This window comes from Toxotes jaculatrix, chromosome 19, assembly GCF_017976425.1.
Source record: "Toxotes jaculatrix isolate fToxJac2 chromosome 19, fToxJac2.pri, whole genome shotgun sequence".
NCBI classification, from domain to species: Eukaryota; Metazoa; Chordata; class Actinopteri; family Toxotidae; genus Toxotes; species Toxotes jaculatrix.
In genome coordinates this window covers 14707738-14722678 of record NC_054412.1, presented here as the reverse complement: position 1 = coordinate 14722678, position 14941 = coordinate 14707738, and the positions used below count along the sequence as shown (strand labels likewise).

Sequence of the window (14941 nt, the reverse complement as noted above, 5' to 3'; positions counted from 1 at the left end):
TTTTTATACCCCGTGTTACGTAATACCTGACGGCAGGTCGCGAAAAAACATAGTAAGGTTCAGCTTAATTTTTTTTGTCATTAAATTTGACACATTCACTTTTTATTTTCTCTTCGCTGTAAAGTGAAAACAGAAAATATTATCGTACCAAAAAAATCCCAAAAGAAGCTGCACAATCGGTGTTTGTTGCTTATCCGTACAGCAGAGGTCGCTAAAATATTACACTACAAATACTACTTGCAGAGTACATTTCTCGACAATATATAATAGCATACAATCTTCATGTCAGTTACATTCACGTTGCAATTACAACGTGATTGTAACTTGCATTACATTTTACCTAAAAATCATTAATTTAGAAAATATGATGCATACTGAAGAGTAAATCTCTCAACAGCATGTAAAGTATACAAAATAGGCTTCACCAAAGCTTTGTATCTAGTAAGCCATGTGGCCATGTGTCTAGTGACCCGAGAGTCAGCATGCAGAACGGGGCCTGCCACACCTAGTAATTAAACAGCAAAGCAGCAATTGTTCATGTTCTTAATTACACATCTTCTGCTCCTCCTGCCATGAAAAGGGGCCTATCCCAGTGTTGTTCCACCCAACATGGCCTCCATAGGCTTAAAAAACCTGTAACCTCATCCAAATGAATCTCCTTATAGTTGTAATTTTTCAGTGAGAGGTGTACTCTCTCACTTTATCATTCTTAAACAATAGCCCATGTGGGTGCGAGTGAAACAACTGATCACTGATAAACCTGTTAAAGAGTCACTGACAACCACTGCCATAGACAATCACCCTGAGACAAGAGAAGAAAACCCTTATCATCAGTTGTACCAGCTAAGACTGAGTGTACTTGTGTTATCTGATCCATCATTAACTAGGTGCCTGTATTGCCTACTGTATGAGAACTGCAGTGTTATATGGGTGTAGGCCATGTGTAGTGGACCTACACCTGCATGTACAGCAGCTACTGATAAAGTCAGCACGATTTTAACGCCCCTTGTCCTCACCTTATGTTATCTAACAGCCTTGTGTAAGATGGGTACACGTGTACATGAAAATAAACTATAAAATAAAAATATAAAGTATTTGTTGATTAAATGTCAGGTGTTCAGCTAATCTAATGGTATTATTACCCACATTTTACATCAGTTTCTGATCATGCAGGGTGAAACCAACATCTTCTGTTAGACTGTTTGACCGGTCTAACGTCTGGATTAAACCGGATTAACAGAATCAACCAGGAGGGGGAAAAAATGCAGAAGAAATAATTGCCTGTGTTCAGTTAAAACCCTCTGTAAACAGAAGACACCGGTTGACATGTGCTTCACATGACCAAACAAACTGTCGCATTTGTAGATATTGGTTGAAGTTACTGACTTTTAGATCTTGTAGAACCTCTAAATATTAGTTTTGTGAATGATTTAGATGTTCTGTGTGTAAGTGTATGTCAGAACCAGCTGAAAGTTTTCTTAGTGTCTTGATAATGGCTGTGCAGTATTCCAATATGAAGCCTTTAAAGAAAGGAGCAAAAGGCAGATCCATTCACATCTAGGATTCAAATAACACCTCCCAGTTATTCAAAACAACCACTCTATCATTTGATAAGCAAAACATGTATGCAGTAAAACTAAACGCATACAAAAGTGATGTGAAAAGACAGAAAAGTCAAAGAGAAAATAAACAAATGCAGGTACTGATTTTATTTACATTTCCATTTCCACTCTTCTGTCCTGAAGTGGCACTTAATATTAAACACCAGCTTCTTTTCTATTCATTCATACAGATATAGACCATGCGAGACTTCATTAGTTTGCAGTTAAGAGATTGTGTGGTAAGACAGTTATAGAGACAGCACTACTAAACATAGATGTGTTCAAAATGCAGCATTAACATACGCCTTATATCAACACATATTTTAATACTCAAATGATGAATTATCTCAAGTGTAATTTGTGCCAAAAATAATCTGCCGTGCAAGGAAAAGTATTGTGGCGTGAAGTGAAACAGGATTTGTAGGAGGTATTTGTTCATTTGGACAGACATCCTAACTTCAGTCTATTCTAACAGATGATGAGTGAGGTACTGGTAATTTTAAAACAAAAGACCAGGAACAGACATAATTTTTTTTCCCCCTTAAGGCTGTGGTATGTGTGCACTGATGCAAACAAAACATTCTTCTGCTTTTCCATAAATCAAGTAGATAAAAAGAATAAAGGATACAATACATCCAGTATTCATGCAGTATGTAATTAATAATAATAGCTATTAGTCCATAAAAGACAATAAGCGGGAGTTTGAAGGCGGGAAAAGGAGGCGCCAGTACTTTCAGCACTCCGTTCAAGAGGAAATTAATTGGTCATGCAGGCGTCTTCTAAGTGCTTTAGTCTGTCCACCGAGAGGTGAGCATTCATTAATGGCAACCTGCACCGTCCCCCAAACGCACATCCTCTAGCACTGTATGTAGTATGCAAACCTAACCCAGCAACGGATGTGCCAGACCCGCGGCCAAATTATTTCTCACACCTGAAATAGCAATCAGGAGGTAGTGCCAACTGCTATTTGAGACATTGAAGGTAATGGCTACATACGCAGAAAAGACATAACAGCTGAGACATAAGACAGCATAGTCCTTCAAAATAAACTGTATGACATACACTTTGCTGTCCTGTTACCCATCTACACCCGTAAAATATCATATGCACTAACTTTTAGCACTTAGACTGTGAAGAGATAAAACATATTGGCTAAATAAATATCCACTGTTAAATTCCACCATTATGAAGATGTCTGTGCAGACGGGTTTGATCCCTAAACTGGTCATTGAAAAACATGTGCATGACTGCCTTAAGGTTTTGGCAAACCATTCACCTATTTTAACAGAAAATATAAATAACAAACCTTCTGTGAAGATACACAACAGCAGACAAAATCTGTAACTGAGTGGAGTGGAGGTGGTTTAAGTGGTGTTATTCTTGTGAGCACATCTTCAGGTTTAAAGAAACAATAAATCTTGTCAGAAATTTAAAATATATACACAAACCAAGCAAGTACACCTTGGTCCTGTTCAGTGTGTGTTTGTGTGTGTGTGTGTCTGTGTGTGTGTGTGTCTGTGTGTGTGTGTGTGTGTGTGTGTGTGTGTGTGTGTGTGTGTGTGTGTGTGTGTGTGTGTGCGCGCACGTGCATTGACTTCTATTGATAGGTAGTTTAGGTGTGTTTATGAGGAGCTGAGGCCAGAGTCGGACTCAGCGCTGCCAGCACGAGCCTTGGAGGCGATGCAAGGAGCCATGGAGCAGGGAATGGTGTAGCAGGAACAGGTGGAGCTCTTCAGGGTCTCCTCTGTAATAACCTCCTGCAGGGAGTGCTGCTCCTCTACTTGGAAGATATTTGGCTGCTCTCCTTGATCCTCACAGATACTAAAGGAAAAGGAAGAGACGTCCTTCAATTAGATGAGTGGTCAGTAGTTAGTGTATCTACTGGTGCCTCACGAGTTTCTTTGAATACTGTCCGTCATTCAAACTTCAAGGTGAGAGCAGAGCTTTCCTGATCCAAAAACATGTTGCTATCAGAAGTTTAAAAGCTATTCATTCACACAAATGAGCAGTAAAACGTCGAGATAAGGTTGACATTTAAACAATAAATCAGAATAATAGTAAGAATATTTTCCTCCTATCTACTGTTTTTTTTTTTGTATTTTATGTGATATATAAGAAATGGTAATAGCAGAATGGGGCAAGATGCAAAATTATAAAGACTACTCCAGTTGTGCTCCCAACTAACTAGCAGAGGGGTAATGTTACCATACATTAGTACACATTTCTTTCATGCATCCATGTTAATGACAACTGCAACATCTTCTGCATTCATTTTGGCTAGGGGGATGATTGCACTGGTTGCCATTTTGGCAGTGAGAAGGAGCCTTTTCTAATTGTTTTATAAAGAGTTCAGAGGAATCTGAATGCCATCTGTGCATTTAGGGCACCTCGCCTTTTACCTGCTTGGCATATGCCCCACTTTGTGAAGCAAAATCCAAGGGCGTGACTCAAAAATGCAATTAGTGAGTTATCAAGATCATTTTGGGTGGAATCTTGGCTTAGCAGTTTTATTTGGGTGGCTCCCGTTTACAACTGACACGAAAACAGATTAACTCTATGTTACCAGGCTAAATCCCATGTATGGCCAACACCCTCACCTGTCAGGTACGGGAAACAAAAGTATAATTCTATCCCCATATGGACAGTGATAAATGTGATTCTAGTAAGCTACAACAAACTGTCATGAAGGTACAGTATCATCTATCACTGCTATTCAAGCTTATATGTAGGACAAACCTCATTCATGTGCTTCATTACATTTGATAAGTGTTACAGAAAATGCTTTGCAGTAGGTTACAGATTGAGGTTTGGCTTTAAGCCATGGATGTACCACATGTCACGTCAACACTCGTTTTTGTCAGGCAACATAATCTGATTGTGAACAAATTTCACGAGACAAGCTAAATGCTAAAGGCCTCAACAAATGAAGACAGAGCAGTGCAGCTCATTTTCAAGCCTACAAAAAACGTCCAGTGCAATCACCCCTTCTGTAAAGAAACCAAACTGCAGTACAAGCAGATCATCCACAAACTTCACAGGTGCAAACAACGAAAAATATACTTGTGAAAAATATGCTGTGACATCTGACAAAGGTGCTGTGAAGTAAATAGCTTAACGCATGAGGCTTAAAGGCACATCTCTTGGATCAAGGTCATTAGAGACACGTAAATAAATACGTATTTTTTGATTCATATAAAAAACAAAGTGTCAAGTTACACAGTCTCATGCACGACACAAGCCATTCACTCATGGTGCCTCATTTGCTTCCAAAATTAGGCTGAATATCACGGAGCATTATACCAAGTATGAGCTAAGGTGGTCTTCCAAAGCATACCCAAAAAACAATAATCAGGCATTAAAAAAAATAATAAAAAAAACAGCAAGGGACTTTAGCTTTCAGCAAGGGAAACTAGCCTCAGAAATGATAAACATGGCAGTTGACCAATCAAACAACCGTGTTTAGTACAATCTGAGTTTTAAGAAAATCCAAAATACTAGAACAACCATTATCACTGAAACAACAAGTACTGTACTGTACTTTTAAAGCGTCACACATATAGCGCTGTGCAAAAGTTTTTGGATTCTTGTACGTCACACAATATTATCAGAGGGATGTCTGATCTGTCCCATGTTCATCAGGAAGCAAGACAACGGGCCAAAACATCCAACTAGAGACAAAAAAAAACATCTTCAGTGACAAGGAGAAATGAGTCCTCCAACAGATGGTTGATGACTAAAACTTTTGCACAGTACTGTATGAGAAGTCAACCGTCTTGCATCATTGTCAAGGAACATTATTTTGTTCCCGCTGCATTTTAATGAGTAAGATATGAACTTTCAGGCAGTATTTGGGGGGCATGGGGGGGACCAAAAATCAGCCAAGGGTTGTACAGTGAGTAAATCAACAAAACACAGACAGGAACCAGAAAGACATTACGGGAATCTGGAGGACTTGAATCAAAATATGGCACGAAGCATTCACAAATTCTGGAAAAAAAAGAGGCACAGTTATAACAACAACCTGGGGATGTCAAATGTTTTGATCTGAGATGTTAACTGTGGAGTCTTCAGGGTCTAGTGGGTTGTAACAGAGCTCAAAGCCAAGAATCTGCTTTCTGCAGGGGTCTTTAAAAGTCCGGTCATTAATGTAGAGCAAATGTCATGGTACAGGGAAACACGGAACTGAAACAGCTGAGCAAACAGGCTCTGCTGACCACGCAGCTTTGCTAAGACCAGACAAAACCCTTTCACCCTGCTAGAGACCCAGCCTTTATGTAACAGTACTGGCACAATTCATGTCCCAATTTCACACTCACACACAAAATGCTCAATGAATAATCAAATCAAACCATTTTCATCAGCAGCTGTGGCAGGTGCCAAATGATTAACATGTGTGCCAATCCCTTATTATGTAACCTTGAATCCTGAACAACAGCCCTGATAAAAAAAGAGCTTTGTAATCATACAGTGGCATGATAGTGAGCAGCACTATGAATGCAGTAATCAAGTTTATGAGAATGACAGCCCTGCTTAGTAACTCGGTTGTGGCTGTGGGCTAAACAGAGCAGGGCGTACTGTACAGTTTGCAGACAAAAATCGATGCAGAGATGTTTTTCTGAACTGTTCCTACACTGTGTTCAGACTCAGAGATAAAGAAAAAAAAAGTTGCGTTGATGCTGAAAACCTGCTTAGGCCTACTTTTTTTCCCCCCACACAAACTGAATCAGACTGATAAGCTGAATGGCACTGATAATGATCATGGCATTGGTATCAATAAAATCTTGTAAAGTCCTATCTCCAATGAAATGGCAGGGAAGTGTACTGATGAATGTCTGATTAGATAACATGTTCAAAATCCCCTGTATTTTCTGTTTCACTTTTGACTGCAGTAGTTTGTACCACACTAAGCCACAATGAACATTAACATTGGATGTACAGTACAGAGTTGCTTGTGTTTGGGTCTGTGTGTTTCTAGTCTGCACTACAAGCACTAAGGTCTAAAGACAAGGCAGCCACAGAAAAACATGTCACATCTTTGCTTACCTATCATAGATGAGCCCATCAATTCCCTGCTCTCTCAGCTTCCTTCTGGTCTCGTGGTCATTGTTGTCATCTCCCCAGCTGAACACCACCAGGCCTTTAGACTGGGCATCCCCAATGTAGGTAAGGTTCTTCAGCAGCTCCTCAGTGTGGGCACTGATTCCCTAAAGGAAGCCCAGTGAGGAAAAAAAAACAGAACTCTTCTTTAATTTTGTTAAGTTCATGTCAAAATAAAATTAACTTCTTACTCTCTCATGTTGGTTACACTGGTAAAGTGCCTATGTCATCATAACTGATAACAAGCAAGATAATTCAGCTCTAAATGTACCTTCAATAAAACAAGTGATGTCAGATTATGTTGCCTAAAGCTGTCTGGAGTCCATGTTCCCGTCCCTAAAACCACTTTTAAAACCATTCTTAGACACAGCTGACACAAAGCTATGTTAGCTGACCTGTTTGTTATGTGGACTGCTGTTTCAACTGACGTGAGGGCTGTGGGCTATTTCTGTAGTTCCTTTACTCAAGGGCACTGCAATGCAACTAACACAAGTCAAATATCCTGCTGTATTTTTGGAATCAGGAATTTGATTACAGGTAAACAGTATTATGGTAACAGCGTCCACCAAAACGTGCACAGAACTGATGACATTTTGCTTTAGCTGTAAAGGGATTGTCACAGTAACCTTTTCATTAAATATTTAAATAGAAGTTATACAAAATCAGAATTGTAAATTCAGCAGACACATTATGATAAATATCTTTCTGCCACAACTGCTCACCAGGATGTTCTCACTCTGGGCGAAGCTTATGGCGATCTGAGTGGTCTGGCAGCGGATGTCCATGAGTTCGGGATACCTGTCTGAAATTCCCTGAGTAAGGAAGAGGATGGGGTACTTGTTCTGTTTATGGCGTACCCTGAAAGAAAAATGAAAAGAAGTCAGGAGCTGTGGGAGAGAACCTATTATTAACTACACCCTGCAGACACAGCATCTGTTTACTGGCTAACATGGCTGTTCTTCAAGCAAGAATCTTTACAGGAGTTTTAAATTCTGAGATGAGCGGTAGTTTCAAATCTCCTAACCTAAACTAACTGAAACTGGACTTCTGGGTAATCTTGGTGTAGTGTTTTCAGGTAATTAGTCCTATTAAATGCAGAAGATATTCTACAATTGTTTATCTGAAACATGTTAATGGTGGAGAGGAAAACTGAGCCAGGCATGCTACATTAGCATACTAATAGAATAGAAAATAGAATGAATGCAAGTCAATAACCTTATTGCCATAGAATTATTGTCTTTCTGAACTGTTTGCAATTTCTACAGTCTGATCAACTCTGGTAAAACTTTATCTTCAGTTTCCATTTGTGCTTACATGGTGCAGATATCTGGGTCAAAACAGGAGAAGACAATGCGCCTTTTGCCACCTTTCTGCAGAACACAAGACAGGACGACGTCGAGGAAGGTATTCATGTTGAAGTAGGATGACAGGTTCCCGTCCCATGATCCGTCCTGTCAATACAGAGCATTAATCAAATCGGTTTATTATGAAAAGAAAATATTACTTCACAATGACTCGTTCAGGCAAGGTAATTGTGGCAATACACTGTCAATCACCTTCATCTGGCAGATCCATTTGAGCTCAATGTTGAAACCCACATGCTCGGGGATAGCCTGAAAGATCTATAAAAAGCGGCATGAAAAATATTATTCATTGATTTTATTTTGACATGAAAAAATACAGTGAAAGACAGGACATGATGAAGAAGAAGTAGGGAATAACTGAGAAGTAATTGGTTAATTAACAGATAATTCACAGTGGCATTAGGAGACAAGGCCATTAAATATGGGAAAATGGAGTTCCTAGTTTTACTGTGAGTTGCCATTACCTGTGAGAGTGAGGGAAATGGCTGATGCTCGTCAATTTCGTCTTCATCGTCCAGCAGATCTGAATAACAAAGAGAACAGTTGACTGACTGCTCATTCAAGTCACACAACTTACCTGCAGACCAAGACTTGCATTCAAAAATGAGGACATGCAGGTTTTTAGAAAAACAACAAAAAACAAAACGACCAGTAGGTGCATACCTTTGTTATCACTTCCTTTCATTGCAGTTACATGGGCCAGCTGTGCAACAGAAACAAAGCATGTATGATCTCTCAGCTACTAAGACAAGTGATTACATTACGACACATTCTCTTACTTGTTTAATCACTTTCCAAGGGTAACAAAGGTTGTTTTTTCTTTTACCTTCAGAAGCTGCAGCTGATCAAATGTCAAATCTTTGACTGGCACCTCAATGAGCTCCAGTGAAGTCTTGTCATTTTTCTGTTGATGGGGTAAGAAGACTTACAATAAGTGTTTCAAACTGTGACATGCATTTGTTCATGCTCGCCACTTTTCTGACTGTATGGTGAAAGTTAAAATACCAACAAAGAAGTATAACATTAACCATAAATTATAAAAGAGTTCAAAAATCAAATGTCCATCAACAAGTACAACAGGCCTTAAACTTACCTTCTTCGTGGAAATGCAGCATGTCAGATCATGGTATACAATAGGAACAGCATCCTTGGAGAGGTGAACATCAAACTCTACATAGGCTGCACCCTGTGTGCACACAATCGGCATATAATTGAGGCAGAAGTAACGATTAAAGTAAATATTTACTCATGAATTAATAATCTACGTAACTTACATGCTTGGCAGCGCTTTTGAATGAGGCTATTGTGTTCTCCCTGACTCTGTGGTGCCTGTAAAATGCAGATTAGAAGACAATTTTGTTGAAAGGGAAACGATGCATGACGTGCACCCTACTGAGATGTTGTTGTGCCATTCACTAATATCTGTTACATGTTGTTTTCTCTGTGCACGCTCTTATCCAGGCCAAATACTGTTGCTTTGACTCACTTGGCTGCGTGTGTGCTGCCAGCTCCCCTGTGACCCACATCCAGAGTGCTTCTTTTCTTCCAGTACTTGGTGTACGAGGAGCTCATGTCACACTGCAGCCCCTGGATGGGCCGGATCACCAAGTAATCCACTGAAACAGAGTGACAAATTAGAGGTTTCACCATGTGAAATGTGTGAACAACAGGAAAGTGAACAAAGTACAAAGTGGAATTCTCTTCTACAGGATCTTACCTCTAACTTTTCCGATGGTCTGTCTGGAATTTCGACCCATTATGGGCAGTGTGACTACTCCGTTGTCTTTGCCATTCTCCAAAAAAGTGGAGGAGAGAAGGCAAGCTGTGCCCACGTGTCCTGGATGAGTGTCCCCCTGGACAACATGCTCGCTCAGATCCTCCTGTAGACAAATAAATAAAACTTTAACAAATCTGATCTAATGAAACCACATTAATCTTATTGTGATGTCTGATTTGTTCTATTTTTTTCACTCGCATTTATAAGTCAAGAATACAAATGTATGAGGCAGTATTCCCTTGAATCATTACCTCAAAGAACTCAAAGGTGAGCTCTAGGTTGTCTGGGTCCATGGTGTGGATACTGTACTCCGTCCACTGGGAGGGCTCCAGGGCGTACCCACACTCAGGCTGCGAGTGACGCGACTTATAGCCATTGGCACTGATCATACTGATCTCCAGAGTGGTGGTCATTTTGTGCCAAGATGAAGGACTGAGCACATCTTCCTCGTCATCTTCCTCCTCCTCAATGCCCTCCAATGTGAGCTTGATCCTGGATAGATTAAGAGTAAATAAAGAGTAAAGAGTAAATGCACAGACACATGCATACTGGAAGCCACATTAAAAGAAAACGCATCAACATATAAATTAAAGTTCAAATTATGCTGTAATATCAGTTTCTCTTACTATAATTAGGTATGCAGGACTTAGGTTACTGTTATGTGACAAGCAGGTAAGTTAATAGTAGTAGCTGTAATGATCCGTCTCATGTCCCTTTCAGTAGAACTTTCTCTAGCTGGAGTTGAAATCGACCTTGGTGTCATCCCTCACCTGAAGCGAGACTTCTTGAATTTCTTCTTAGTGATGGACACCGGAGACATCTTCGAGTAGTGCAGACGCAGGCGAATCTCTGTCTGACATGTGAGCCACCCAGAGTCAACACAATTCACCCCGTCTATAGAAAAAGGGAGGACACCGACAGGAAGCTTTTGCATTTGACCACAATGTACTGTATATCTACTTTTGTCTCCTATGAATGCTGACCAGACATTTGTTTGTTCTGTTATAATGAACCAACTCAAAACCTCTGCTACACAAAACAGAAAGTGACAACAATGTAGTCTGAAGGGATTTCAGTTATCCTGAAGGATTAAGCACATCACTAAGCAATTTAGTGTTTCAGTACTTCTGTTCCATGGAGCTCTTACAGAGCATAAACCCATAAAAGTTTATTAAAGCGAAGAGTTGCTTAGTTACAGTTGTTGTGTTTGTAGTTTATTGGTGGCTGAATGTGTGTGTGTGTGTGTTTTTTTAATCCAACTTACTACTGATTCCAAATTGCCCATCATCAATATTCTGGTGTGATGCTGCAATAAAGAAAAAAGGACTTTAAAAACAGGATCAAAGAATCTTACCAGAACAAAACCTGAGGACAGATCAAACCAGAGCATTTCCATTGTTTTCCTTATTACAAACTTTTTAAACAAGTCGCCAAATTTAAGCCTCCATTGGTTTGCTCTGAATTTGATTTGCCTCAAATTCAAGAGTCCACTCAACACATTTGTTTCAAAAAAAAGTCTTTAACTACAACTCTGAATATGAGCATGTTATATGGGTTAATTTAGCAGGAGGTTTACAAAACTACGCAAAAAAAATCAAACAAAACACTAGAGGATTTAATACAAAAATAAACTTAATATTTGTAACAAATTACTATTCTAAAGAGGAAAGCATTTTATGGATTTGCTAGAAGAAAAAGAAAAAAAGAAAAAAAAACAAGAATGGGGTGACTGGGTTCAAAAAAGACATCAAGCAGGGTGTGGTCTTGGCTGCAACTATTGTTCCTAACAAGCTCACTTTGAACAAGCTTTGTCTATGTTAGGCCAACACAATGGGCTTTTAACTGGAAAGGTCTGCAATATCAGGACGTGACATCTACTGCACTGCAGTGTTTCCAAAATGGCTATAGATTATTCCACCAAGCGTTGTCCCTGATCTTTGCCAAAGTGTATACACACCGCCACAAAAGCAGATGGTTCCAGAGGCTCCCAGTAAATTACAGACAGCGTCATTTGAGGTGGAAACACTGCAGTCAGATTTAAAATACATGTTGCCCAAAATAACAAAACCAAGGTCAGATCTGACTTGTAGGGTGAGCAATAACTGACCCTACATTACTGCTGATGCGCAACTTTTACATGTAGTGCTGGGGCAGGGAATGGGAGGTCTATAGGAGTTGGAGTATGACACACTTTACCAAACCCAACCACACTGTGCACTGTTCTTTGTTGTTCTATACCTGTGGGGCTCATCGTGCGGGGGTGATGATGGGTCTCCCACATATTGACTATCACTTGACAGGGACCACCTGCACTCTGCAATTCCAATGTTTGGCAAAATGTTAGGGTTCAGATACATTGAACTACGTTTCAGTCTCAAAGCTGCCTTTGGACCAGAGTGTGAGAAAGGAATTAGAGCTGGTATAGTCACCAATCCCCAGCTAGGGCACCATGCGTTGAAATCTGAAAAGTGGATTTGTTAGTGAAGAAAAAAAAAAAAAAGAACCTGGAAACATTTCTTTAGTTACACATTAAGCTGCTTCCTTTATCTGTAATAAAGTCATCATTAACTACAGCAATGACATGTTTGCAGCAACTCTCTTTGACCTCTGCAATTTAATGAAATCATTACAGTGTTGAATACAACATTCCACAGAGGAAAAAGCACCTAACACTGCTGAAGTCTGCAATTGTGAAAAACATGGTCTATGAGTTAAAAAAAAAAAGGTTCATAAGTTTACTTCCATTTCAAACAGCACAAGTAGAAGAGGAAGTCAAGTCAGGACAGACATTCGGTCTCACAATATGAGCTCCGCTCTTGGAAGAACAAAATAACACCATACCAATAGTACCAGAGAGTAATAAGAGAGAGCTAGATACTATTACATTTGTGCCCCACGGAAATGTCTGACGCGTTTTCTGCCTCGTGCTTTTCCTGGAAATCGGTCCCTGATATGTTTGTGTACATTTATACATGGGTGGGCTTAGCAGTAGCTTGGGCAAGGCTCACGTGCTTAGATTAGAGCAAGCCAGCCTGTAGTTTGCCAGGGGCTGGTTACTGCACAATACTAACCTAAAACGTTAACATATTTGAAGGGAAAGTTCTACACAAGTCTTGGCAAATCTAATGCTTTCTAAAGCATGCTTTCAAAAACAGTGCAACAGAAAAGAACTAAGATAACCTGTTTCTCTCCTTCCTGCTGATGAGCTGTAAAAGGAAAGGTATCAACTGAAAGAAAACAAAAACCTGTAATCATCACATCACAAAACATGCAACAATACATTGACTTTTACTTTGGCCTTGAACTGAACAGTATTTATCTTTTTAACAAGTAACAGCAAATATAGCTTTCAAAAAATATTTCTTTGACAACTATGAACAAATAAAAATGTAACTTATTAACCAATGCCACAATACAGACAGGAGACTCTGCTCACCTTTGACTCCAGAAAGAAGCCTTTGAAATATCGGTACTTGGATACAACTCCTCTAGGTACAGTGATTGTTGTAGTCCATGTACTTCTGTCAGAGAATCAACATTCACATCAATATGTTAGAAAAGCAAAATAATAAGAAATGCAGACCACTACTTGCATGAAACCTGTCAGAGTTTAAAGACTGTATGTCATATTTTAAAGGCATGTTTTTAATGTGTGAGACATTATATGTAAAGTTTAACCAACCCATCATTAGAATCAGGATGTAAGGTCACAGCTTTTTGATGGCTCCAGCATCCCAGGGCTTCACAGCTACCAACAACAGCAATCACCTCACCTAGAAATGTTTACATTGACTTGTTACCTGATGTAACTTCAAAAAATGACATCATGTTACAGCCTAGTGTCTAATAAATGTGTCCAACCGTGGCAAATACCAAGTTTTCACAATCCCAACACCCTCCATTTATTCCAGGAACTTAACTAAACTACGTGGAAAATGTCGAACAACTCCAACAATGATTTCAATATGTGGAGAAAGACAGAACGACAGTACAACCACACTTTACAATTAGACATTCATAATGAAAGTAAAGGGCAGCTTCTCAGGTAAACAGTAAAGTTTAACAAGCATACCTGGGGATGTTTCTCCTCTGACTGCCAGGGTCACCTGAGTGGTCTCCATAGTTGACACAGGCACGTACAAATATTGGCAGCAGAAACAAGCTGAAAGAAATGAACAGGTTTTAAATAAACGGTGTAATTTCAATACATGATAGTAACTATTACACTATTGTGCATAAGGTGAGTACCAAATGTGGCAAATGTCAATTTTGATAACTTTTATCATAAAAACATCACTTGAAAGGTAGCTAATTCATCCCACTGGCTGCTTACTCGAGAAGCTTACCGTTAAATAAATAGCTAGTTACCTGCCGCTAAGTTGCACATCTAACGGCGCTATGAAAATAGCAACACTGGTGCAAAAACAACAGCTAAGACACTCTTTGACTCTTACTTTTGGCAGCTGCTGTGTCTGTTCTTGGCAGCCTCGAAGACGGAGAATTCACAGCGAAATCATTTGTCTATCCAGCTGAGAAGCATCGGTCTGAGCGGAAGCAAACGTGACCGGCCGGTACACCGTTAGCCATTGCTGCCCTGCTTAGTAAACAGCGAATCGATGTTAGCTTGACATCGACTGAAAAAAAAATACGAGCATAAAAATAATGTCTGGCCTGACGCGGTAAATACAATAGTGGCAAAACTCCCCGCCGAAAAGAATTTAATCCGAATACCAAATGTCAAACAACCTAAATGGGGACAAACAAGCCGAGACAAAGGATGAAATTATAGACCAAACATCCTCCTACACAGCGGTTAAGTTGATCAGATACAAAGAATGTGAATTCCGGCACATACTTTCAAAGTAAAACGTTTACTGAACAGCACGCTTGAACGTAGTCAATCATTCAAGGAAAAATATGGAACAAATAATGAGGCAACTGGGATGGATGGACTGAAGATAACGACTGGTAATATCACTGGTACTTTGGAGGGATTTAAAGACCGGGGGATACGTTTATATTATATAATCATACACATATTACACATCGTGGATTTTAACGACTTTTCTTTCTTTCTTTCTTTCTTTTGAGGCAATGCTTAA

General features: G+C 39.5%; 1 protein-coding gene across 4 annotated transcripts; it reads right to left on the bottom strand.

Moving 5' to 3' along the window:
* Positions 1-1694: 1694 nt before the first annotated feature.
* gpcpd1 (glycerophosphocholine phosphodiesterase 1) lies at positions 1695-14657 on the bottom strand. Of its 4 annotated transcripts, XM_041064092.1 has the most exons (21): positions 14294-14657; positions 13912-14001; positions 13522-13612; positions 13276-13360; positions 12078-12153; positions 11104-11145; positions 10610-10733; positions 10091-10331; positions 9780-9942; positions 9549-9678; positions 9337-9391; positions 9156-9248; positions 8889-8966; positions 8726-8765; positions 8527-8585; positions 8255-8320; positions 8013-8149; positions 7421-7556; positions 6645-6805; positions 3187-3422; positions 1695-3100 (listed from the first exon to the last, which is right to left on the bottom strand). In XM_041064092.1, exons 2-20 carry the CDS (start codon positions 13958-13960, stop codon positions 3224-3226), a joined length of 2025 nt encoding a protein of 674 aa, XP_040920026.1. In that variant the 5' UTR covers positions 13961-14001; positions 14294-14657; the 3' UTR covers positions 1695-3100; positions 3187-3223. The 4 variants fall into 4 exon arrangements, with proteins under 4 accessions (XP_040920026.1, XP_040920025.1, XP_040920029.1 ...); XM_041064091.1 differs by having other exon boundaries at positions 1695-3422; XM_041064094.1 differs by lacking the exons at positions 1695-3100; positions 3187-3422 and having other exon boundaries at positions 6641-6805.
* Between the last annotated feature and the right edge of the window lie 284 nt (positions 14658-14941).

What these genes read in the sequence shown, in the direction of transcription:
- gpcpd1 (XM_041064091.1), bottom strand. Translation starts at nt 13,960, where the DNA reads ATGGAGACCACTCAGGTGACCCTGGCAGTCAGAGGAGAAACATCCCCA. An exon ending in CATCCTGATTCTAATGATGG is followed by an intron (nt 13,361 to 13,521) that starts GTTGGTTAAACT and finishes ATTCTCTGACAG; the next exon opens with AAGTACATGGACTACAACAA. An exon ending in GACCCAGATATCTGCACCAT is followed by an intron (nt 7,557 to 8,012) that starts GTAAGCACAAAT and finishes TTTTTCTTTCAG; the next exon opens with GGTACGCCATAAACAGAACA.